The sequence below is a fragment of the Martes martes genome (genome assembly GCF_963455335.1).
Source record: "Martes martes genome assembly, chromosome: 6".
Taxonomy (NCBI): Eukaryota; Metazoa; Chordata; class Mammalia; order Carnivora; family Mustelidae; genus Martes; species Martes martes.
The window spans coordinates 93,001,775-93,027,567 of record NC_137893.1 but is presented as its reverse complement, the minus strand read 5'-3'; the positions used below and the strand labels follow the sequence as shown (position 1 = coordinate 93,027,567).

Here is a 25,793-nt window from a genome sequence, read left to right as displayed (position 1 = left end):
AACTGTATGAAAGAGAACTTTCATATGGCTTTAATAAGCTTTAAAAAAACACATGCTATCTAGCATATAACGCCACACACACACACACACACACATATATATACATATTACTATGTGTCAGCATATAACTATGCTTTATATACAGTATCTCATTTACTCCCAACATCTCTGTGAAGCAGGAAACTGTTGTCTCCATTTCACAGATGAGAAGATGTAGGCTGGGCAAACTTCATTGGTTTGTTCCTGGCCACACAGCTCACCAGTGATGACGCTCAGGCCGGGAGCCGAGAGCACCTGACTCTTCAGCTCATGCCCTTGCTCCCTCCTGTGCCACATTGCCTATTTCACAACTCCGAATTGCTAGACGATGAAATGTAGGGGCAGAGAAGGCTTACTGGAGCAAAGTTGAGACTGGTGGTTTGGTTTGTTGCAGAATATTAATGAGAATTACATGAGTGCTTTTGGAAGAAAGTGTTCTTGCTCCTCGTACTTCTGTTTCCGATGAGTTGGGGTGTCTGCATGATACTGGGAAGTAAACCACAAATGGAAAGATAAAAACTTATGTGTTCCAGGCCAAAAGTCTGGAGGGGAGATAAGGGAAGCCTCTAAGTTTGTGTCAGTGCTCAGAAATGCCCTAGAAAGGCTGTCCAGAATGACAGGACACTCTCAGATGCCTCTTGCCCTTAGGGGGCTTGCTTTGCCTGGACCCACAGAGTGTTGGCAGTGAGGCAGTCAGAAGAGAAGGGAACCATATGGATAAAGTCCCATGTTCGCAAACCTACACTGAGCACCCACTCCAACAGGGGCACTGTACTAGGCAGTGGGAACCCAGGGATGAATTAGGATTTGGATCTCGCCCCACAGGCACAGTTTTTATGGTATGTAAAATGTACCTGGCTATCACGGGGGACGGTTGGGTTTCATGAGCTGATATGGAATCAGTGGATGAATGTATTCAAAGTAATATACAATATGTGGTTGATGTTAAAATCTTTAAACTACTTACAGTAGATCTGGGCTAGTTTAGTTAATATGAAAGCTGGCAGAAGAAAAACCTTCCCGAATCTCAGGATAACATGCATTAGCATTGGTAGGGAAAGCCACTTATACGCAGAATAGGGAGGGCTGACATGTACTGGAATGCAGGGTTTCTGACTTATGCCATGAAGCTGCCATCCCTGTTGCCAAAACGTGGAGGATCAAGCTTTCAAATTAACTAAACTAGCCCAGAGCTAGCCCCAAACCCACAGACCTCCAGTATAAGTCAAATACACAATCAAACCAAATCAGCATGAAAAAAAAAAAAATTCCTTGTGATGGAATGTATACTATACTACTTTACATTGAAGAAAAAACCCGAGACTGAATAGATGTAGATCCACCAACCAGCTAAAGGACATATTTTAGTATGACCACATTTGCACAAAGGCAACCAAGCTTGATGTGGTCCAAAGGGTTAATGCCCTGTTTTCAGGACTGGGCGCAGAAGGTGCCTCCAGGTGTGCCTGATTGGATAGAGGCAAGGTGTCATGGCCTAAGTAACAGGTGGTCTGTGTACTTAGTGCATCGTAGATCAGAATATGGAGACATCACACTTGAACTGTACCTTTGATTTCCATCTGCCAAGATGAAGGGTGAAGCTTCTTTGGTGACTCCATAGACAAGCTGCAAATTGGTTTTGTACTCTGCTGGCCCTTTATAAAGCATAATTGACCTAAGGAAACTTGACTGATTGACTGATTGATGCTGGGAAATGGTCAGAAGCGTCGCCAGGCTATTCAGGAGCCCACATGAATTGAGTGACTTTTTACTGCGTAAGTGGCGGTGTCTGTTTTCCAGTAAGCCCTCAACGCTGTTGGCTTTCTTCCCCCAAACAGGCCTGGCAAATTCTGCGGAGGCCGGGTCACCGGCAACTTCCTGGAAAACTCAGATGCTTGCTCTTCTGTGACAGAAGGAGCCCTGAGTATGTCATCGCCTTTGGGCATGTGCCCGATGACCATTTGAAGCTGATTCAGTCTGGACCATCAGGCGCAGATTCGTGTGTTTGATGGAATGAAACCTGAAGCCTTAATAGGAGTCAACTTGTTCCCCAAAATTGAATCCCCATTTGGTGTGAGGACGCTGGGTTTTGGTGCTGCTGGGATAGTGGCTATTGAGCTTTGATTTTTTTTTTTTTTTTTTTTTTTTTTTTTTTTTGTTAGGAAGGGGGTTGCAAATCATGAATAAATACGGGCCTTACCCTAGTGTTTGTATTTGTCAAATACCAAAAAATAAACAAAGAATCCTAAATTGGCTTGTATGCTGCCATCTGGCTTTCCCACCAGCTCCCATTTCCAGGCCGAGTCCAGGGGCGAGGAGCCGGGTAGAGGTTAGAAGCAGGGAGGACCTGGCAGATGTCAGGGAACGTGTGCTCACCTTGGCCCGGTAGGGAGGTGGAGCGCACTCGTATTCAGGCTGTTGATTCAAAGCTGTGGTTTCACTGATACGAGGCTGTTGACCTCATTCTTCAGAGGGGGAAAGGCCGCCAGGAATGGTCCAGTCTTCCTGGATTCTGGCTATCCGGTTTCCTCCCCCTCCCCAACAGATGACAGCACATGGAAGGTAGAGACTGACGCTTGCAGTGGTGGGAAGGTTTGCTCAGAGGGACCTCAGGCAGGGGGAAGCTGGGCCTGGTTGGGGGGAGGAGTCAGGCCACTGAGCTAAATGGAGCCCCATCCCCTCTTTAGAAGATTTGAGAAATTTGTGTCGAAGGCTTTATTCTAAACTAAAGAACAAAACCAAACCCACAGAAAAGGAGCAGGGGCTTGGTAAGTGAAGTCCTAGCAAAGCTCATTCTCTGATCTTTACAGAATTTTCCCATTGCTCTTCTGCCAACGGATGGGCTTGGCGGATCCACGGCTTGGAGCTGTATGCAGATCCGTTTTGGGAGAAGAAACACGAATTTAATGGCTTTAGGAGGAATGGGAGGAGTGAGTCTATGAGTCCTGGGATCACAGGAGAGCCACTGTGGATTCAAGAGGGCTTTGAAACAGAAGCCAGAGGGGAGGAATATTAATGGCTGTTAATATTAATCATTTATATTGAATTACCGAGCTCTTATTTATTGAGTACTTACCACTGACATTGTGTCGAATACCTTCTACAAAGTATCTCTGTAAATCTTTCAAGTCCATGATGCAATGGTATTCGCCCCATTTTGTAGATGAGGGTTTGAGGCGTAAGAGGAGTCAGTTAAGAGGAGTCAGTTAAGCAATCGGCAGCTTCCAGAGAGAGGATTCACATCTAGGTCCCAGGGGCTTGATACACATTGCTTTGTTTTCTGCCAAGTTGTGGGAGGAGACAAATAACCTTAATTTACTGGAATTTTTTTTCCTTTTTCTTTTTTTTTTTTAGATTTTATTTATTTGTTTGAGAGAGAGAGGGAGAGAGCGCGAGTGCGAGAGCCAGAGAGAGCGCAAGTGGGGGGAGGGGCAGGAGAGGGAGAAACAGACTTCCTGCTGAGCAGGGAGCCCAGTGCAGAGCTCCATCCCTGGACCCCAGGATCATGACCTGAGCTGAAGGCAGATGCTTAACCGACTGAGCCACCCACGCGCCCCTGGAATTTTGTTTCTTGTTAAGGGACTGATTTTACCTGAGAGCTGAACATTCCTTTTCTCCCTGGGAAGCAGTTTGCCTCCATGATGGCGCCTGGAAGTTTAGCCAGAGGAGCCGATTCTGTAAGGGAGAGCAACCTGCGGGTGTGGATTGAAAGCCGAGGGTGTGGAGCCACTGGCAAACATTTTCCTATGGTGTGACTCTGACAGGCAGTGGTGCCATGGTGAAGATGGAAAGATACTCTTGCAAATTGAAAGGTTAAAAATAGGGAATGGATGCTTTGCTTGCCTGCTAGTTGGGTCATTTTGAAAAATATTTGCTTAGTGAGTAACAGTGGGCCATGGGTTCTGCTTAGCAAGGAGTTTTCCCTCACTTCTCCTGAGAATTTGACGACCAGGGCAGGGCTTTCTTTGCTGCCAGCCTGATTATTTGTGTAGGACTAGAGCATACGTTTGTCTCATCTGCTACTAGTATTTACTTTGTTAACTTTTTGGGTCTCATAGAAACTGGTCTGATGTCCCGATGTGCATGGGCTCATAAGTCACGTTTTTGTGCATGGTTTATCCCATGCACTTTTTAGCGTTCTCGTCAGCAGGCTTTTAAACTTGTCTCTTCCTAGGTTGCAGATGCTGAGCAGACTAAAGAAAGGCAAAGAGTGAGAAGAAACTTAATCATTGGTTCTGGGAAAGAGGATGGAATTCTGCTTTCCCAAGTAACTCATGAGACCAGACTATTATTTGACTTCATCCTAGGTATGGCCAGATCAGCGTAACCAGGGTTAAGAGAAATGGGGGGCAGGAGGTGGAGAAGATTTAAAGACACATGATGATAGGTTTCCAGGATAATTTAACTGGTTATTATTCACTCCTTGCTCTTTCTTTACTTCTGGGAGTCCATGGCTCCTCTCTCCTTTTTGGTTTGAATCTTGTGTATCTGCTCTAGGAGAAAAATACCAAATTAGACAAGGTTTGGATGTGCTTCATTCCTCATTTGGAATGCTCAAGGCCAATATTGTTATCCCCATTTCAGCTTCTTAAAGACAACATACAATGTGCTATTCCTCTTCGTGTTTTTGGCTTGATGCCGTGAAACATACTAGTTAAGCAATAAATGATTGTTGAATGAATTCCAGAAGGATCTTGCTCTAAACTAACTGTTCATTCATTCTAGACAGGTTAAAGGTAGTTGGATCTTGAGCTACATCTCAATACTTTGAGCTACAGCTGAAGGGTACTTGAGTTATTAACAAAGAACATTTTAAACTCAAGCAAATTGGCAACTAGAAGAACCTAGTGGATATGGATTTCTCTTCCCAATTCATTTTTATTCTTTGACACTACACAAACATTTGTGTATGGTAAAAACTAATGTCTACATGCTTGCTTGTATGCTGCTTTTCTTTATGTAGCTATTTTATCTTACAGAGATATATTTATATTTTTCATTCAGTTTAATAAGTATTTCTGGTGCATTGCTAAATTACTTTGCAAAATGTCAGGCATTGCTAGACTTTGGGTATATGATAGTAAAAGGCCACTTGTGGTCCTTCCCTTTTGGAGTTAATAATCGGAGATGAGAGAAAGGGTGATGTTCTAGAAGAGCAGAAGGAAGAGTACGCCAGTGAGAAGGAACAGCATGTACAGTGGGCCAGAGGTAGGAAAGAACCTACGTGCTCAGAGAGTAGAAAGAAGGCCACTGCAGTTGGAGCTCAGCAAATAGGGGCAAAGGGACTGTGTATTGAAGTTGCACAGCAGGCAGGGGCCAGATAGGACAAGCCTTTTAGAGGTTTGAACATGTCAGGATGTTGTTGGGTGTACAATTGTAGGCAAGGTTATAATATGATTTTTTTAAAATTTTAATTTTATTTTTTTCAAGTTTTTTTTTTTTAAAGAGATTTTATTTATTTATTTGGCAGGGAGAGAGAGATCACAAGTAGGCAGAAAGGCAGACAGAGGGGGAGGGGGGAGCAGGTTCCCTACAGAGCAGAGAGCCCGATGCAGGGCTTTATCCAGGACCTTGGGATCATGACCTGAGCCAAAGGCAGATGCTTCACCGACTGAGCCACCCAGGCACCCATATAATATGGTTTTAATGTTTTTTGTTTTTTTTTTTAAGATCACTCTGGCAGTTCTGTGGAGAATGGATTTGAAAGGGGAAGTGGAGATGCAGGAGGCCAATTGGATTCTTGTACAGTTAGCTCAGAGTAGGGGGAGGATGATGGTTCTGTGGGGGGAGTGGCAGGGAAGGTGAGGATTACTAGATAGATTTTAAAGGTTTTGAACAAGGTCTACTGCTGGTGAGACGTGAGAGGGCAGGAGTCGAGGGAAAGCATGACCACTTTCACTTGGTAGTCAAGGCTGGCTCCCTGGTTCCTGAGCTGGTGGTCTGATTACTCTGAAGGGCAAAGCTGAGGAAAGGGTGGGCGGGCTTGGGGACCCCAGAGTTTGCATGCGTGTTAGTAACTTGAGGTGCCTATGATTCCTGCAGTTCAAGCTTCAGGCCTGCCATGCCCTCTTCCCCGGGTTGGCGGTGTGTGGAGCCATCCTGCTCTTGTTGGACACTTGGGTTATTGTCATTGTTCTGCAGGCTGGCAGCACTGATGAAGTTGTCTCTGTACAGATCAGTCGCTCTTTTGCCTTTTGGGTTGTTCCCAGAAGTGAGGTATTTTGGGGTATATTGCCCAAAATGGATTGCTGGGTCACGGGAAATGAATGAATGGTTTTATGGCTCTAGCAGCACATTGCCAGATTGTTTTTAGAAAGACTGAATTAATTTAGACTGCCACCAGGAACCATAAATGTGCCTTCTAACCCACAAGGCTGCCAGCATTGGACTTTATCATTTTCATTTATTTAGGCTGCTTTAATATAGATAGGTAAGGGTCCTTGGTTGTGCCCATGTACATTTCAGGAGTCTAGGGATGTCCTAAGTTTATCCATATGATAATTACCTTTGTGATTACTCATGTCGCCCTCTGTCTCAACTATTGAGTGGAATTTATGTTAACCTCCTGAATATTTTTGGTAATAAGCTTTTATTAGCTGTGTAGGACATACATTTTTTTAAAGTAGGTCCTGATCTTTTTAATGTTGGGTTCGTTGACTTTTCTGGACGTCCCCATCATGTTGGTGGTGGAAGCTGGGTCTGCGTGTTCTGCAGGATGTTCATACCTCTTGCACGAGTAGAGGATGGCATGGCCAAATACTCTGGGGAGATGCCAGATTCAACAAAGTCACTGTTTTCTGCCTCCTGGAGCCTCCTGGAGCTATCAGCCCATTAATAGCTAATGTTTCCTCAACTTGTAGGCCAGGGCTTGGTAGAATTTATCTGTAAAGAGTTAGGTAGTATTTTTGACTTTGCCGGCGGTGTGATCTCTGTGGAAACTGCTCACCTCCGCCTTTGTACTTTGAACGCAGCGCTGGGCAGTACCTAAAAGAAGGGGCGTGGCTGTGTTCTAATAAAACTTTATTTGTGGAGCCCGGAATCTGAATTTCAGATTGCCACGTGTCCCCAGATTTTATTCTCCATTTGATTCCCACACCCTGCTGCAACTGTTTAAAATGTAAAAGTCATTCTTCGCTTGTGGGCTATAAAAACGCAGGCACGTGGGGGAAGTGTGTTCTCTGGTGTTTGTACCCGGGGTCCTCAGCATCCTGTGGGACTCGGTCAGGAAAACTCACTCCGGAAAGTGCTTGCTGAGATTCTGCTCCATTTGTCTCAAGTGTACTTTGTCAGTAGGAAATCCTTTCTTCTCTCTTGTTCTTTCTCATTTGCTACATGTTGTTTATATGTTAAGCCTTTCTTGAAGGTTTTACTCATTTATTTTTTTGAGAGAGAGAGAGAGATCCAGAGAGCAGAACCAAAGGGAGAAAGACAAGCGCACACCACGCTGAGCACAGAGCTGGGCGCTGGGCTTGATCCCATGACCCTGAGATCCTGATCAGACCTGAAATCCAGAGTCAGTAGCTTGATTGCTCCACCCTTGTTAAGCCTTTTTTTGAAGTGTTGGTTGGCCCTTGTTTGTCTTTTAACTCATCACCATGCAGTCTATACTTTGTTTTTGTTTTTGTTTTGTAGAATGCTCCAAGTCTAGTACGGGATGTTTTAGGGCAACAGCTTCATAAATTTGGAGTCTCTGATACAATTCTCAGGAATTGGACATTTGCATTTTAATTGGGGTGTTTTAAAAGATTGCCCAATTCCCGGCACCTGTGTGGCTCAGTCAGTGAAGGGTCTGCTTTGGGCTCAGGTCATGACCCCAGGGTCCTGGCATCAAGACAGAGTTGGGGTCCCTGTTCAGTGGAGAGTCTGCTTCTCCCTCTCTCTCTCACACTCTCTCTCAAACAAAAACACTAATCTAAAAAAAAAAAAAAAAAAAATAAAGATTGCCTAATCCCAAGGGAATGAAGCTATATTACAGTAATACCCTAAGTAAGAAGGAGTGATCATTGAAATAACTAAACTATATGGGGGACTTGTGTCACGCATGTCCCACGTGCTTTACCTATCTTAATAATTCTGAAAACAGTCTTAGGAGGGTGGGTATTACCATTGTCTGTACTCTACTGATGAGGAAACGGAGACACGGGTTGGGTCACTCCCCGACATCGCCCAGCTAGGACCTGGTAGGCAGAGCCTGCTGAGCACATGCCAGGCTAAAATAGGTTTTGTTGATGCTTTCTTGGCGGAACTGCTGCGCTGGCTGGTGGTGGTAGTTTTGCCTTGGTTTATAGAAGGATTCTATAAATTCTTAGTGAGCACAGAAGAGTATTTCCCCCTAAACCTTTATCACTGTCTTGTTTATAACGTGACTTCTCCAGGTAAGTGGGGGTTTTAGCTTACAGAAGTAGCCATGGGCATGGACGGAAGGACGAAGTCTGTGGTCCCAGGACTCCGTGCCGGGTGCGCATGCTCCTCTGCATTGCAGGTTCCCGGGAAGATAGCATCTGGGTTAAGTTGTGCCTGTTTTTTTCCTTTTCCCAGTGTGCCCTGAGCTTGCCTCCTTCCAGTCCTGGAGTCAGCACATTCTAGCCGTGGTGTTCTTTATATTCTCTGGCATTAACAGCAGTCCCTGCTTTTGCCTTAGCAACAGAAGACTTTTTTTTAAGTCAGGGAAGATAATAGGAAATGCAAGATCTGACCAAATTTATATAACATACCTAGGAACAGTGTGGTCTGTGTTTTGGGGAAGCTTTTACCCTTGGAGTTTTCCTTTTTGTACCCTTCTCTTTCCCCTTCGAATCTGGAGAACTCCTAGCAGTCAGGGTCTTGTTATTGTAAATTTAATGTGATTCTCATAATAAAATGGCCAGATATTCTAGGGGTGCCTCGCTCTGCCTGGCTTTTGCCTTTTCATCATCAGTGGGCATATTTTATGGTCACGTCTCAGGAATAATTTGCTTGCCTTATCTTTGTCATAATATCGCAGTAACTGAGATCCCTCTTAAAGTATTAGTTTTATGCACCATTAAACATTTTCTGTAGCAAACTCACAGTCTGTCTTCCTGCCTTTATAGCTGGTCATTCGAGAACTACCTCTTCTTTCTTTTGAAATTTGCTTTGTCCCAGTGTGTACCTTTTGGTTGCTGAACAAGTATTTATAGCCCTCCTATATCCTGTACAGTTTGGGATGGCACACTGATACTTGGTGGTTTATCCATTGTTGTCCATGAAATCAGTTGTCCTGGATAAATGACATTTTCCAAATAACTGAAGTTTAAACCAGGACGGAACATAAATGACTTCTGAAGAATAATCTCATTATATTTCTCACAATTACAAGTAACAAGTTAGTGTCATTTCTTACAGGATGAGGGGGGATGTTTTAAATTCTTCATTACATGTGCTTGTCATCGAAAGCACCCTGCTGAGTGTAATTCTTGTACACCAGTTATGGTTCTATTAAAACAGTGATGTGGCCTTAGGGTGTTTGAAGGTGAAACACACTGTTTGGCCTTCTACTGAAGGGTGCCAGACAGCTTTACCCCTTGAATTATTATGGTTACACTGTGGAGGCATTTTGGTTTTCTCACACTTGCCTCTTATACCTGTGCTCTGGCAACCTCTTCTGCCATCACCCTTTAATTTGTTGCTTCTGATTATTTATGGTCTGAAAATCTGTTCATTCAGTCAAGAAAGACTTGTCAGGTAGATCATGAGTTGGGTACTGGCTGTGGGGGCTTGGATAGCATCAGTACGTAAAATAGACTCCTTGCCCTCACAGAGTTTGCAGTCCAGAGGGGAATACACAGCACACCGGTAATGTACAACTACAAAATGATGGTAGATGTAGGGGAAGAAAAGGGAGGGGAGAATGGGAAACCTGTTTCAAGTTAGGAAGAAGAGGGCAGGGAGGATCTTTCCCTGGAAGAGTTTGCATTTCATCTTAAGTCCTATATAAAGCCAGTGAGTTTTAAGCAGGGAATAAAAGGATCAGATTTGGTGTGTGAGTTGGAATGCCAATAAAGGAAGCCAAGAACTCAATACTCGTTGCTAGACTCTAGAGGAGGGCTGAGGGTTCCTGTGAATGAATGGGCTCCTGGTCCTGGTCCTTTTTGACATTTCTTTGGACCGCTCAGAGCAGGTATTGGCTGGCTTTTTTTTTTTTTTTTTTCTGTAAAGGGCCAGATAATAAATATTTTAGATCTGTGGGCCATATGGTCTCTTTTGCAACTAGTCAGCTCTGCCATTGTAGTGTGAAAGCGGCTATAGGTGATTCTTAAATGAATGGCTGCATTCCAATAAAACTTATTTACAAGAATAAGGGCACCTGGGATTTCATTTGGTGACCCCAGGCTGCTTTGTTTATGATTTCCATGGTCTTCATTATTGAGGTGGTTGGGCAAGAAAGGAAATGCAATCTACCTGGTTGTCCCTGGCCTTGAGCTGCTTATAATCATTATGGGAAGATAAATACATGCACCTGTGAGGCCATCAACAAACATTACCAGCAAGATGTAATTAGGCACCAAAATGAAGAACAGAAACAGGAAATGTGAGAAAGAGTTTACTCATCTGCTTGGAATCTGGGTGTCTAGGATGAATTGTAAAGCCTTTGTGGAGAAGGTGGAACTGTACCAATAGTCATAGATACCTTGAAGGTTCGAGTTCAGTATGACCTAGTCCAACATACTAATTTTACACGCAAGTAAGACAAGGTCCAACTGATCTTAAGGCAGAGCCTGGACCAAAACACATCTTCTGTTTTCTAAATCTTTGCCCAAGTGTTCTTTCTTATTCAGGTCTGGTCCTCCCAGAGGCTGTGGACACTAATATAGTAGACTCATCTTAATAGGGAGGAGGGGTGTCAGTGAGAGCTTCCAAGGTATGGATTATATGGAGGTTTCTTTTGTCCTTGAAGGAAGTGATTCTTGAAAGACTGAGAGCAGTGTGTCGGTATCTGTTGCTTGGGATGGGAAAGACAGAGAAAGGAAATTGGGGTGTGGAGTGGGAAGGCAAAGAGAGGAATATGGAATGCAGAAGAATGCATGGATACCCTGACATATGGATAAGGAGGCTACTCACATGTTCTCAGTCGGAAAAAATCTCTACATTAAGATGCAGCCATCCTGTTGAAGAGAACTTGGCCCATTAATAAGGAATAAAATAGACTTTGTGTTCTGATAGGGAAAGATTCCAGTGATGAACAATAGCAAATCACAGAACAGTTTGTATGGCCTGTTCCTTTTCGGTATGTGAGACAAAGCAAACCCAAAAGTAATAGAAACGGCCAGCTTGAAGTTCAGGGGTATGTATTATGTGTGAAAGCTCAGATAAAGGTCTGAGAAGATACGCACTTAAATTACCTGTGAGTTTCTCTGAGGAGGAGTGGGTTTAGGTAGAGACTTAAGCATTTTACTCAATTTTATAATTGTTGAAATTGTTCCAAGAAGGTTGATTTTTTTGTTGTTAAAACAATAAAAAGTATAGCAGGTTGGGTAGGAGGCAAAGAAAAGGACTCTGGCATTGGAACTGGGGGTTCTCCAGAGGAGTTCTCAGAATCAGGGAAGATTAGAGAGCCAGAGGGGTCCTGCCTTAGTACATGGAGGCCAAAACTTGGCCAGGGCATCAGAATCACTTAGAAAGCTTAGAAACAAAATACAGTCCCAGTTCTATTGCAGACTCACAGTAGTCTCAGATGGTGGGACTGGGGATACGGATTTTTTTTAAAAAGTTTCCCAGGTAACTGCTTTGATATTGTGTTTGAAGCCTGAGGCTTTGGGGGTGAATCTCTGATTTAGTTTGTCTGCCTATGTACAAATGAGAGAATTAAAGATCTTCATCTGGTGGAACCAGCCTCAAGTACTCTGTTTCCCTCTCTTGAAGTTTTCAATGACTGTGTCTCCTGATTCAGGAGTCTTCCTAACATTCGCTTTTAGGTATCATCTAAATTTGTTTTTACATTTTGTAGGGAACATTTTTTTTTTTAAGATTTTATTTATTTATTTTACAGAGAGAGAGAGATCACAAGCAGGCAGAGAGGCAGGCAGAGAGAGAGAGGAGGAAGCAGGTCCCCCACCGAGCAGAGAGCCCGATGTGGGGCTCGATTGCAGGACCCCGGGATCATGACCCGAGACGAAGGCAGAGGCTTCAACCCACTGAGCCACCCAGGCGCCCCTGTAGGGAGCATTTTTTTAAAAAGATTTTTATTTATTTGAGAGAGAGAGAGAGTGAGAGCTGGGCGAGGAGCAGAGGGAGAGGGACAAGCAGATTCCGTGCTGAGTTCAGAGCCCAATGTGGGGCTCGATCTCAGAACTCTGAGATCATGACCTGAGCCGAAATCAAGAGTTGGACACTTAACCAACTGAGCCACTCAGGCACCTGGAAACATTCTTAAATATTGTTTTTTTGAACTTGATTTACCCCCTCTCCACTGCCCATTGCTTCAGCCCCAGAACTGTCTTTGGGAATGATGTTTACATCATTTTTACAAAGTTGAGGACCTGCTAGTGGGAAAAGTTCTAGTTGTAGACCAGCCTTCAGGCAACTAAAAGGGTTTAGGGCAGTAACTTCTCAGGGGCCACCCGTGTCTCTCTTAAGAGAAAGGGATGTTGCCACCTCTTCCCTACAGGAGGGTTTTCGGTGATCATGAAGAACCCAAGGAGCAGGACCTCCAGCTTTGTAGCTCAAATGGGTTTTGCCATTTACTTTGGAATTGGAGATTTTAGAGGCCCCTCAAGTGCCATGATTTTCAAACTTCTTTAAGGAGTCATCCTTCCTTCAAAGGAATTCTTACTTGTCTGCCTCACCCCTCTTTAGCAAATTGGTGAATTGGAGCTCTTGTGTTTGAGGCAGAAATGGGGAGTTCAGAGCCCTACCTCCGGACCCTGCCATGGGCCCACAGGTGCACCCTCCCGGCTCAAGAATGGTGTCCCATCCTGGGGTCTCCTGAGTCCAATTTGAAGATTATTGATTTTTTCCCTCTTTTTCCTTCCATAGGTAATCATTCACCAAATCTAGCTGCCCTGACCTCTCAAATCTGTTGCGGTCTTCTCTTTCCATGGACCCCCTTAACCCAAGCCACCCCTGAATTTCACCTTCTGAGTGGGGTTTTTCCATGCACTCTCACCCCAATCACTTTTACCTTCTGCTCTCCTGCCAGTTAACTTTTTTATTCACAAATGTGTTTATATGTCTCTTCCTCTCCACCCCCCGATATAAACGAAGAGTGACTTCTCATTGCATTTTGGATTAGGATCAAAACGCGGAGCCTCTCCAGATTTAACTATGGCTGCTGTGTTTCATTTGAGGGAGAGCTTCATTCTGCTTCAGATTTTTGGCTCCCTCTGCCTAATCTGCCATCCCTTCTCCCTGCCCAGAATTAAATTCTGCCTCTCTGTCCTTCAGAATGAGTCTACACACTTCTGCAGCATCCCTCAGCTGGGAAATACCTGCTCACCTGCCCCTCACAGGACTCTTGTGTTTCTCCTCAGCAGTAATCTCAGTTCTAATTAAGTAATTCCTGATGTAATTAGGTGTTTCCGTCTGTCCTGCTTTAGAAGATGTACTCCGTGGGGCTGGAATAGAGTTTGCAAGGTTCTGTTGTCAGCCTGTGGCATAGTGCCTCGTACACATGTAGTAGGTCTTCAACAAATACCTGTCCAGTGCATTCGTCATGCCTGGTGTTTGCCCAGATCTCATTTCTAGTGTTCAGTCCAGGTGAGATCCTGAGGCATCATTGTTAACTCTGTGTATAGGAGCTGGAATTGCCGCCTGTGAGCTAGGGTAATGAAAGGTCCGTTTACAGAGCCACCTTGTCTAAAGTGGGTTACTTCACATGATGCCGTTAAAGAGCCCCGGGCTTTGCTTTAGTTAGAAACTTGATTGGTTATTTTTAAATGAAGCAGGAACTGAAAAATCTTGCTTAATGATTGGGGAAGAGTGTGGGTGCTGTGGGATTTGGAGGTGGGTTTTGTGTGCTGCTGGAGGGGCCTCTGGTAATTTGGTAGTCGGGGGGGCTGATGGATCCCCAACAAGTATGTGCCCTGGGGAAAGAAATGAAGCTGTAGAAAGACAAGCCCCAACCTTATGCCTGGGCATGTGCACTCACACATGCACACACACAAGAACACACACACACAAGCGCACACATGGTGCTGTTCACCACCACCCTGTGCTCGGGGTATGTGCTTGGCTGACTGCCCAGCCTCCAGCACAGATAGGGGGCCAGACTCAGAGCCCACAGCACAGCAGGATGATGTTTGTCCCCGACCTCCGCCCTCTGACCAGATCTCCTGTTACTTTCTCTGCTTTTAACTCGCTTGCACAAGTGTAATAACCTGCCATTTGTGTTATTTATACATCTTTCAAATTCTAGAACCCTGTGGCCATCTAAAAGTGCTTTTGCACTTAGAAACTAGATGGGAAAGAATTCGGAGAAATACGGAACAGGGGCACTTTTGCGACCTCCTGGGGGGTCCTTAGCATCAAGGAGACCGGGAGGAGATTTTCCTTAGGTGCTTGCCAAATGGAACCCAGGCTCCACATGATGGCGGTGGCTTTCTGCCCTCCATCTAGTACACCTGCCAGATGCAGAAGAGGGTGGCTGGGCTCATTTTGCAAATTGAGGGGCCAAGAACAGGAAAGAAAGCCAGAAAGCAGAAAGGGGAGATAGTACAAAATTTACCATTATCAAACAAGAGATTTTTTTTTCCTTCAGTCCAAAATGCCATTAAGTTTCTCACTGAGAAAAATTGACCACTAGCCCTTTTTTGTGTGTCACACATTAAGGAAAGGGTGAATAGATTCTCACAAGCCAGAAATTTGTTTTCGGTATTATTGTTTAACTGGAGGCAGGTCTGGGACAGGATAAGGGACTTCAAGGGAGATACTTTTGACTCAAATCGTTAAATTTTGAGGTGGAGGGGAACTGAATCTTGGGTTAACTTTCAAGGTGCTAACAAGACGGGAACTCTGATCAATTTTGGAAGAGATTCTTGTTTTATTCTGTTAGTTCCTGGTACTAATTTGAAAGGAGCTTGCCCTGATGGACATCTGATCGTATGGGGTGGCCACTATTTTCTTTCTTTCTTTTTTTTTTTTTAAAGATTTTATTTATTTATTTGACAGACAGAGATCACAAGTAGGCGGGGGTGGGGGGGTGGGGGGGGTGGACAGGCTCCCTGCTGAGCAGAGAGCCCTATGCAGGGCTCCATCCCAGGATCCTGGGTTCATGACCTGGGCCGAAGGCAGAGGCTTTAACCCACTGAGCCACCCAGGCACCCCACGGCCACTATTTTCTTGACACAAAATCATTCTCCATTTTGTAGAAGACCATGGAAACTTCCCCGTTGGAACCTCTCAATCTTCATTCATGCAGAAAAACTCTCTCTCAATATTCATTCTTAAACATTTCCCCCCCGGCCCTCAGAAGGACCTCCGGATTTACTACCACAAATATAATTTCCTATCTCCCAACTTTTCACCTGGGAAGGTACTATAAAATCCTGTCTAGCTGGGAGAAGTTTCTGTCCTGTGAATTAAATTTACTTGGGTGGAGTCCCTGCTGGGCCCAGCTTTGTGCCCGGGCCTCCTAGGTGTCTGCAGGGTGACCATGGCCTTTAGGGGCTGAGCGGACAGGATATACCTCTAAAAGCAACAACACTGTTGTTTAAAGAAAATTAAGAATGCCAAGGGCCTGCCTCTGTTTTGCAAGTAAAACAAAACCAAAACCAAAAGATGTTTGGCTTTGCATAGACAAAACCTTTGAAAAACTCCAACATTATCAGTGAACTCCACGTGCATAATCTGGTGCTCTAGCAGAAGCAGCCTGACTGGATTCCATCCCGCTTCTCCATTGCTTCATCCCGGTACTAAGAAATGACAGCATTTGCGCCATGGGAAGGAAGACAGCTATTCAGCAATTTATTTTCTTCTTGCATTAGAATTTTTCTCTTCTATGCAGCAATTTAAAAAAAAAATTTAACTTTGAAAAAAAAATTTTTTTTTAAGTAAACTCTATGTCCCCAACATGGGGCTTAAACTCATGACCCTGAGATCAAGGGTTGTCTGCTCTACCAACTGATCCAGCCAGCACCCTCTGTATAGCATTTTGAAAATAAAGAAAAGTGCTTACATGTTCATATTCTCAGTTGAATTTTATAATCGATTTGAGCAGTTTTGTCGGCTTCATTGAACAGACAGAAAAGAAGGAAGTTGAGGCAAAGGTCATGGAAGAAAACCAAAGCTTTGTAGCTAGTAGGTCAGGCCCCAGGATGGAATTGGAGTATTTCTCTCCTTCTACTGTGTCGCTCTAGTAGTGTTAGGAGGTTGCAGGACCGGTTAGATCTTTAATGGGAATGATGGTGGTGGTGTTGGGATTGTTCCATCCTTTCTTCTGCTCTGTTCCTGTGTAACCCCTTCTCGGTTTTTGTTCCTTTTCCCTCCCCTTTTCTTTCTTTCAGCTCGGATTCCTTAGCACCACCACTGCTCAGCCAGACCCGAAGGCCCCAAATCTCGTTGGCAAATACCGCCACGTCGACCATGCCACCGGCCAGGTGCTAACCTGTGACAAGTGTCCGGCAGGAACCTATGTGTCTGAGCACTGTACCAACACGAGCCTGCGTGTCTGTAGCAGTTGCCCTGTGGGGACCTTTACCAGGCATGAGAATGGCATAGAGAAATGCCATGACTGTAGTCAGCCATGCCCACGGCCAATGGTTGAGAAATTACCTTGTGCTGCCTTGACTGACCGAGAATGTGCTTGCCCACCTGGCATGTTCCAGTTTAATGGTACCTGCGCCCCCCACACGGTGTGTCCCGTGGGTTGGGGTGTGCGGAAGAAAGGGACGGAGACCGAGGATGTGCGGTGTAAGCAGTGTGCTCGGGGTACCTTCTCTGATGTGCCTTCTAGTGTGATGAAATGCAAAGCATACACAGACTGTCTGAGTCAGAACATGGTGGTGATCAAGCCGGGGACCAAGGAAGCAGACAATGTCTGTGGCCCACTTCTGTCCTCCAGCACGACCTCACCTTCCCCTGGCACAGCCATCTTTTCACACCCGGAGCACATGGAATCCCATGAAGTCCCTTCCTCCACTTATGTTCCCAAAGGTAACTTAACCTTATGCGTTAATTATTTGAAAAAGTCTTTGAGCCCAATGAAACTACTCAACATTGGCTTGTATCAAGGATGTTTTCTCCATTTTGTATATTCCAAAGTCACCCCTTGTAGAATGGGCCTCCATTTTGTGGCTAATTTAATCTGTCTTCTTTGGATGTATTAGAAACATTTAGACTCAGATTTTCTGTTCGGGGGGATCAGATACCTAAAAACTAGGTCACATCAAGCTTTAAAAAAAAAATAACTGAGAGAAATAAGGACAGTGTGTGACCTTATGTAAGTCACTTCTTCAGGCCTTGGTTTTAAACTTGTCAAATACATGAATGATTTAGATGTTCAAGGTTCCTTCCAGATTCAAAGCTTTCCAACATGGAATCAATCCTGGATAGGCATAGCCAGAAGGAAAGAAGGAAGAAGAGGTGAAAATACCATGATGCCTGGAAGGGAGGGATAAATATTGGAACTAAGGTGGGGCAAAAAAGGGGAAAGGAAGTTAGAAGCTTTGGGAAACAAACACGTTTGTAGCCTGCTGAATATAACTAGCATTCACATCTGGAAAATAATAAGTTTAATTTTTTTGAACGATTTCAATTTTATGCCCTTCATCGAGTATCCTAGCTGTCTTCAGGATTTTGGGTCTCAGGCAGAATATAAAATTTATTCTTTTTTTCCCAAATCCTTTTTGGTTAATTTTCTTGAGGTGATTGCCAACTTGAGTTGTGCTTTCTAGCATACTCTTCATGTGTGATTACATTGGACCTTCATGATAACTCTGTAAGGAGGGCCTTATGACCGCCATTTTGAAGTGAAGAAACAGGCTCAGAGAGCTCGAATGACCTGTGCAGGTTTTCTCACAGACTGATGCAATCCAGGTCATGTGTCTTGGGACTTGAAATACTTGGCTTTCACACTCCTTAGTGAAGACTACTGTGGAAGCTTCTCTGAAGGAAGTCCACTAAGCTGTCAGCCCAAAACTTATCTCTTAATAATAGATCCTAAGAAAGTCCTGCCTTGTTTTATTCACTGATTGGTCTCATCAGAGCTTTCACTGGTCAGATTTGGATTTAAGTTTGAGCTCTTTCCCCTAGCTTAGTCATATTCTCAGTCTTACCATTGTGTCTTGAAATGGCCAAAAAGCGGTTAAGGAAGAGTAAAGGGATTAAATTGGAACTAGTTTTGTGCATAATCGACCCAATTTTAAGAGCTGACTAGAGCCCTGAGCATACATGAGTCTGCTCTGTATGTGAAGCACCGGGGAAGCTTCTGTGAAGTTCAGATGGTGGATCCCTGAGATGCTGTTGACTTTGCCATGAGGAAGCAAGTTTAGCTGTGAAGTTCAGTTCTTACCTTCCACATAAATGTGCTGTTAGAGTCTTTATGAAAATGTGCAGTATAATTTATTCTTAATCTCCAAAGTTCATCTTTTCTTTCATTATCTGGCCTGGCTTGGCGATGAGCAGGAAGAGGAGGCATATACAGATCCCCAGATATAGAAAAGCTCTCCCCCCTCCTTTTTTTCTAGGCATGAACTCAACAGAATCCAACTCTTCTGCCTCTGTTAGACCAAAGGTACCGAGTGGCATCCAGGAAGGGACAGTCCCCGACAACACAAGCTCAGCGAGGGGTGAGGAAGGCGTGAACAAGACCCTCCCAAACCTCCAGGTAGTCAGCCACCAGCAAGGCCCCCACCATAGACACATCCTGAAGCTGCTGCCGTCCATGGAGGCCACTGGGGGTGAGAAGTCCAGCACGCCCATCAAAGGTCTCAAGAGGGGTCACCCCAGACAGAACTTACACAAGCATTTTGACATCAATGAACACTTGCCCTGGATGATTGTGCTTTTCCTGCTGCTGGTGCTTGTGGTGATAGTGGTATGCAGTATCCGGAAAAGCTCAAGGACTCTGAAGAAGGGGCCCCGGCAGGATCCCAGCGCCATTGTGGAAAAGGCAGGGCTGAAGAAATCCACGACCCCAACTCAGAACCGGGAGAAGTGGATCTACTACTGCAATGGCCACGGTGAGCCTTTTCTCCTTGCTCACACATCCCCCTGCCTTTCCTTTCTCAGTCCTTGCTGCCAGAAAGAGGGGGAAATGCTAAGCTTCCAGGTGTTCCTATCCACCAAGGGCCATTTGATCTAGTTGTGTTATGAAAAGTGACGTGGTCAGCATTGGCTATAATATGTTCAGAGAGAATAACTACTCTGCCCTTTTCTCCCCTTGACACATTTAAAGGAGACTGTTGACACACCAGAGACCTAGGGACTTTGTTCAACCGTGTCATTTAACGAGCGAGGAGGTAGTGTTCGTGGAGGTTTGGCAGTGTCCTTGACCCAGGCTGGTGGTTTGTTCAGGACGGACGGGCCTGACTCCACGTCTCCTCTTACTGTTGGGTGGCTTCCTTCTACAATACCAGACTACTGAAAAGTTAGAGGGCAGAAAACCCAACTTGTTTTAATTAAGTCTGCCTTTTTGAATCGGAACCTTGCTTAGAGATTCCTATTACTTTCTCACATGTGCTTTTCCCCTCCTTGAATTTTTAGGATCCCATTTCTATCAGGAGGATAGAAAGTTCTTTTAGATTTTAGAGACCCTAAGCTTAATATACGGGTTATCATCTGAGGCCGGACCCTACGTCTTCTGCCTAGCAGCCAGCCTTGATACAGGCCAGGACATTTCAGTTTTTCCTTTTCTGAAGACAAGCAACAACTTACAGAACTTGTCCTATAGCGAAATTTGGTCTGAAGACTGCAGGTTTGAGCTTGACTCAGTAACTTCCCTTTCTTTAAATCCTCCCTGAGCTATCAGCCCCAAGTTTTGATAATCCCCTTCGGGTGTCTCCTTTTTCCTTAAAGACAAAGGCATAGGCCACATATTTTTTAAAAAGTCGTTTGACCTTTTTTTTGCACTGAACCTTAACAATGTTTATACCCTTTGCCCCAGTAACTTAATTTTGTGACTCTGTCATAAAGGTATAAACCAGAAATAGTAAAAAAAGATTTAAGCACAAAGGTCTTATGCATTTAACTCAGCATTATGTGTAATAAGTAAAAATTGAAAATAATCAATTGTCCAGCTTTAGGGAAGTGAATAAGTAAATTATGGCATATCCATATAGTGGAAAACTCTTGCCATTGAAGAGTGAATCAAGTTTTTTTTTTTTTTTTTTATTTTTTACCCATGACATAGGAAAATGTTAATACTAGGTTAAAGGAAAACAATAAAACCAAAACAGGCTACACACTTCATACAATATAATCCCAATTCTGAAAACTTTGGGAAAAAGACTGAAGAGAAATACACCAAAATAGAAATAATGTTTCTTCCAGTTTGGTCGGATATGGTGGAATTTATGTATGTTCCGTTTTCTTTATTAGTTTTCTGTTCTTTTCCCCAAATTTTCTATAATAAGCACATGGAATTTTTATAATCAGGTATTTAGAGAAAGTTAAAAAAAAAAACAAAACAAACCTTCATTTTGCTTCCTTTTGCTAGTCTGTGTGAATGACCAAACCAAGAGAAAATCAGACTGAGGCCAACATCCTACCTGGGATAGAGCCTGCATAGACTTGAGTAAGACATCTCTTTGCTGGCAACCCAGCTGGGGAAGGAAGGCTTCAATTCTCCCCTCCTTTTTAATAAAATATATTTTTGACTGGATGTAATTTCAGACTTCAGAAAAATTTGCAGTATCTCTGTGCCTAGATTGAACTATTGTTAAATTCTGCCCTTTTGCTTTATTATTTGTACTTTTTACATAAAAATACAGACTTTATATTATGACATATATATATATAATATAGACTAATATGTTACATATAATGTTAGTTACATATAATGTTATATAGTATGTATAATATAATTTTTTTTAAGATTTTATTTCTTTATTTGAGAGAGAGCATGAGTGAAGGAAAGGGCAGAGGAAGAGGGAGAGACAGCCTTCCTACACAGTGTGGAGCCCAATGTGGGGCTGGATCCCAGGACCCTGGAATCATGACCTGAGCCGAAGGCAAACTCTTAACAGACAGAGCCACCCAGGCGTGCCTGATGTTTTATGATACATGAAATACAGTATATGTGTGTAGACTGTCCCCGACTTAATGATGGTTCAACTTAAGATTTGTTAATATTATGATGATGCCAAAATGATATGCCTTCAGTAGAAATCAATTGTACTTCAGATCATGAATTTTGATCTTTTCCTGGGCTAGTGATACACAGTATGATCCTCTTTCATGATGCTGGACGATAGCAGCTCCCAGTCAGCCATCAGATCCCATGGGTGAACAACCAGTACACTTATAACCATTCTGGACCCAAATAACCCTTCTATTTTTCACTTTCAGTTGAGCATTCAGTAAATTACCTGAGAGAATCAACGCTTTATTTCAAAATAGGCTTTGTGTTCGATGATTTTGCCCGGTGGAGGTTAATAGGAGTGTTCTGAGCATGGTTAGGGTAGGCTAGGCTAAGCTGTGATGTTTGGTAGATGAGGTGTATTTTTTTTAATTGAGCATAATGGGTTAGATGTATTAAATGCACTCACGACTTACTGTATTAAATGATGTTTTCAGCCTGTGCTGCGTTTATCAGGATGCTGCCCCATCGTAAGTCATTATTGTACATATGTACAGTAATTTTTCTAAATCATTGCATGGCACTTTATGCCTAGAAACTTTGGTATGTATTTCCTAACAATAAGGACAGTCTCTTTAAAAAAAAAGTGGTCATTTTCATCTCAATCGATTTAATATGGATATGATATTTTAATTCACTGTCCACATTCCAGTGTTGCTGGTTGACCCAGTAAAGCCCTTGATGGATAGCATCTCTTCTTCCTCTGGTCTAGGATCCATTCAGGATCAGGTATTTCATTGAATTGCCCTTTAAGTGGCTAGTCAGAGCACTCATTCTGATCTACCTCATTAGGAGAAAATTAGCAGAGAACATCCTGCTAGATTTGTAAATGTCTGGAACTCTCCTCCCACTTTATTAAAGAAGTGACTCTGTTGTTCTAGTGGTTGCACTTACGGATTAGATCTCGATCAGCTGTATTTCTAAATGCTCTTTTGCAGCCTAGTTGTCTGAATTCTTGAGAACACCAAGAGTTGTAGAAGTAAAACTGGGTCCAGCAGCAAAAAGCAGCCTAATGCAGGAACTTAGATGTTCCTATGACCACTGTCACCTTGTAAACTTCCGTGCCTGTGTCCTTGAAACAATATCCTGTTTCGTAAAAAGAATACCAGTGCCAAATCAAACAAAGCCGGACCATGCCTCCTAGGATAGCAGGACCTGGGTGAGATGCTTTTCCAGCTAAATCACAGTAGTCTCATTCAGGGGCAACCCCCTCTTCCCATAGATTAACCTTTCCCCCAGGTTTTTGCGTCACGATGTTTATATTTAAGGTGTTTTTTTTGTTTTGTTTTGGTTTGTTTTTTTTCCTGAGGAAGGTCTCCTCTTTCCAAATTGCTATTCTCGAAGGTACAACCAGGTAAAATCCCATTACAAAGAGAGGTTCTGTTTCATAAAAACTGTCCCAGGGGCTCAGAGAGGCCTCTAGAAACTCTACCTGTTTGATCTGATCGCTGTGAGTTCTGGGCAGCCGATGATCCTGTATAATAAGGTCTTAATGTGGTCCTCATCCATTTTCCACTGAATTGTTCATGAGGATGAGAATGGGGATACGATCACCTAGCTCTGGGGCGTGCCCTATAGGAGGGTGCCCTATAGCAGGCCTGTCCAAGATCCTGAACGCCTTATAGACCATCTGCACTCTGAAACAGGGGTCTTGGTTCCCATCTTTGTCACCAATGACAGCCTCTTCTCTGTTAGGCCCCACTCACCCCTCTCTACCTCCTGTGGACTTAGGGTTTTTAAAAGTTGAACTCTAGAAAACTGCAGTCCCACTTTCACAGAATTCTAGTGTTGGAAATAGTGGGTGAGACACTATGTAGCCCGGAGGATCGAGGAGCGAACGTGCTGTGGTACCTTGTGTGCTTCCTTCCTTTCTGAAGTCATTGCAGTGTTGCATCTGGTAGGTTGGGACTGTTCTGTGGTTCCCTGTAATAGGTCTCCAGCAGCAACAGAATTAGAAGTCCCTTCAGAATTTTTAGACACAAGAGTCTGTGTGAGAGTTCATTGCCGGGTCCGAGTGTCATCAAGATGTACGTCTATTGTTAACGCTCCATTGCCATGTTTCTGTCACTTTTAAAGAACTTTAGTTCTTTCTGTAGTATAAGCCCAACACAATGAGGCAAGTGGTGCATCCAAAATAGTCCATTTGAAGTTAAGAACGAGTGTGGGTTCACATTAATTGGGAGGTTACATGGGAAATAGTAGCTTTTGTTTTGTTTGTTTTGTCACAAAAGGCACAAAAGTGAAGATAGTGAAATTTGGTCTGTACTTAACTGGCCATACGTTGCGATGCGAGAGGCTCAAATGATCTCGAAATAGTCGTGCCATTCGCTTCCTGGTAACCACGGAAGATGGAGAACTGTGGTCCAGGCCCCCTTGAGAAGGGGGATGCTGAGGACGGCCATCGGCTGCTGCTCTCTCTTCACTGTTCCCTTATGGGCCATTTTTTTTTTTTTTACCTTTCCTTCCCTTTTTCCTCTTCTCTCTCCCTTTCCTATCTGTCTCTCTTCTTCCTTCCTTTATTCCCCCTTCTCTTCGACTATTTGCAAAAGGTTGAAGCTGGCTTCCCGGCCAATCAGTTGGCCCAGGTCTTCGGAGGGCAAGTTCGAAAAACAGGTCAAGGAGTAGAAATCCGCCTGAAGATGCTCGTGCTGATGAGAGGAACATCCGGGGAGGAGGGCCCTGCAAAGTGACAAAAGGAGCAAGAGATGGACAGTCTTTCTCCCTGATCATTTTTTCTTTTTCTCTCACACTTAAGGCTATGAAGAGAAAATAAAATGAGAGAAACAGGAATTGGATTTATCTTGTTTGCACCGAGCTTAGCTCCTGATTAGCGCATTCTTCCTCCCGTGTCTTGGGGAGATAGTAAGCATTTGCAGGGGCGGCGACCCTTCGGGTGTAGCTACTTCAAGCACAGGACCTATAAGGACGGCAAAAGCGATAGTACAAGCAGCTGGTGCGTTCTTTCTGTAGTTGACTGTTTTGTAAACCCAGTAGCCAAAGGGTAAAGGACTCTTTCTGTAGAACTAGGTTCTAAGATGCTGTTTTGTAATTCCCGTAGCTCTTACTGTCACTGCTGACTTGTGTGTGTGTATGTGGTTTGTCTCCCCACATTGCTGTGAAGTCCTTAGAGAGCAGACAACTGGGTTTTACTGTGAGACCCCATGCCTGGTTAGTAGCACAGGGGAGGAGAGATCACCTGGGAGGGGTGATCTGGAGCCCAGCTGGCCCATATGGTAGCCATCTGCCCTGTGTAATTTAAAGATGAAATGAACGAAAATAAAAAAATTCAATACCTCAGTTGTACCAGCCCCAGTTCAAAGGCTCAATGGTTGCATGTATCTAGTAATGACCGTATTGGACAGGACAGGTAGAAAACATTTCCATCATAGAAAGTTCTGCCCATGAGCTAATTAGTCTACTTAATCCTTTTCAAGGTTGGTTGGTTTTCAACCCACTGAACTATTGGATTTTTTCCTTTTGAGTTGTAATAATATTTGATGTTAGGGATTTAACATAAAGATCTGAAGGTGAGTTCTTGACACAAGATTGCCACAGATACCAAGAATTAGTGTTCAGAGCTAAAGGAGGCTTCCATGATAGCTGTGCTTTAAAATATGCAAAAAACAGCTACAAAAACTGCTGGTATTCCTCCATCTGATTTGCTTCTTCGAAGTGGAACCTTTGACCCATGGACACTGGGGAGCTGGGAAACGTGAAGAGGGAGAAAACCGCTAATTCGCGAATGCTTCCATGCTTGTGTTTAAGTAGAACGGAGAGAGGGCTTGGTCTGGTGGGGAGACCTTAAGCAGGGACACGTGTGGGAGTCCTGGGGTTGGGTCTGAGGCAAGAGATAAGGGGGCCTGGGGAGGAAAGCCCTCTCTCGAACTAGAAATGACAGCAATAAAGCTGGGTTCTCAAATTCTAGATTTTCCATTCCCTGTTCTTTTCAGTGAAGACCTTATACTTCTCCGGGCCTCTGTTTAGAAGGTTGGGAAAAAAAGGTGTTATCATAAGCGCTAAAGAGCAAAGACTCTGGAATCTGGTTCCACTTACTAGCTACGTGATCCAGGTCCCATCAGTTAACCACCCTGTGCCTCATTTTCCTTATGGGTAAAATGGGAGTCGTAATTGTGCATGGTTTGTTGTGAGAGTGAACTGAGTGTGTGCCCAGCGTGCAGTACGTTGCTGGCCGCAGGGCCAATTGTCTCCAAGTAGTAGTTGTGACCCGGGAGGTTGATGATGGTAGAGACGACTCATGAGCCCCACTGTCCCCTCTGGTAATCTCTCTGTTTGTTTCCTGATTCACCCCCAGAAAGGATGACCGTGAAAAAGGCTGAAGTATTTGCCCTTTATCATGGGCGCAGCTGTACTTAAGGAAGCAGTCTATTTCTTCCTGGAGAGCTTCTTGAGTTCTAGCCATAAGTGTTCTGTCGTATATTTGTATTAATTAATATTAATTAATTAACATGATCATTTATTTATTTATTTATTTAATATATTTCTA

The 25,793-nt window shown here is 43.8% G+C and overlaps 1 protein-coding gene across 1 annotated transcript in view; it reads left to right on the top strand.

Annotated features, from left to right (window-relative positions):
• The window catches only part of TNFRSF21 (TNF receptor superfamily member 21), a 66,352-nt gene that overhangs the window by 2,882 nt on the left and 37,677 nt on the right, over nt 1-25,793 (top strand). Inside the window, exons 2-3 of the mRNA XM_080807101.1 lie at nt 16,497-17,145; nt 18,678-19,172. Of these exons, the coding sequence (XP_080663227.1) occupies nt 16,497-17,145; nt 18,678-19,172 (1,144 nt within the window). The remainder of the gene's footprint in view (nt 1-16,496; nt 17,146-18,677; nt 19,173-25,793) is intronic.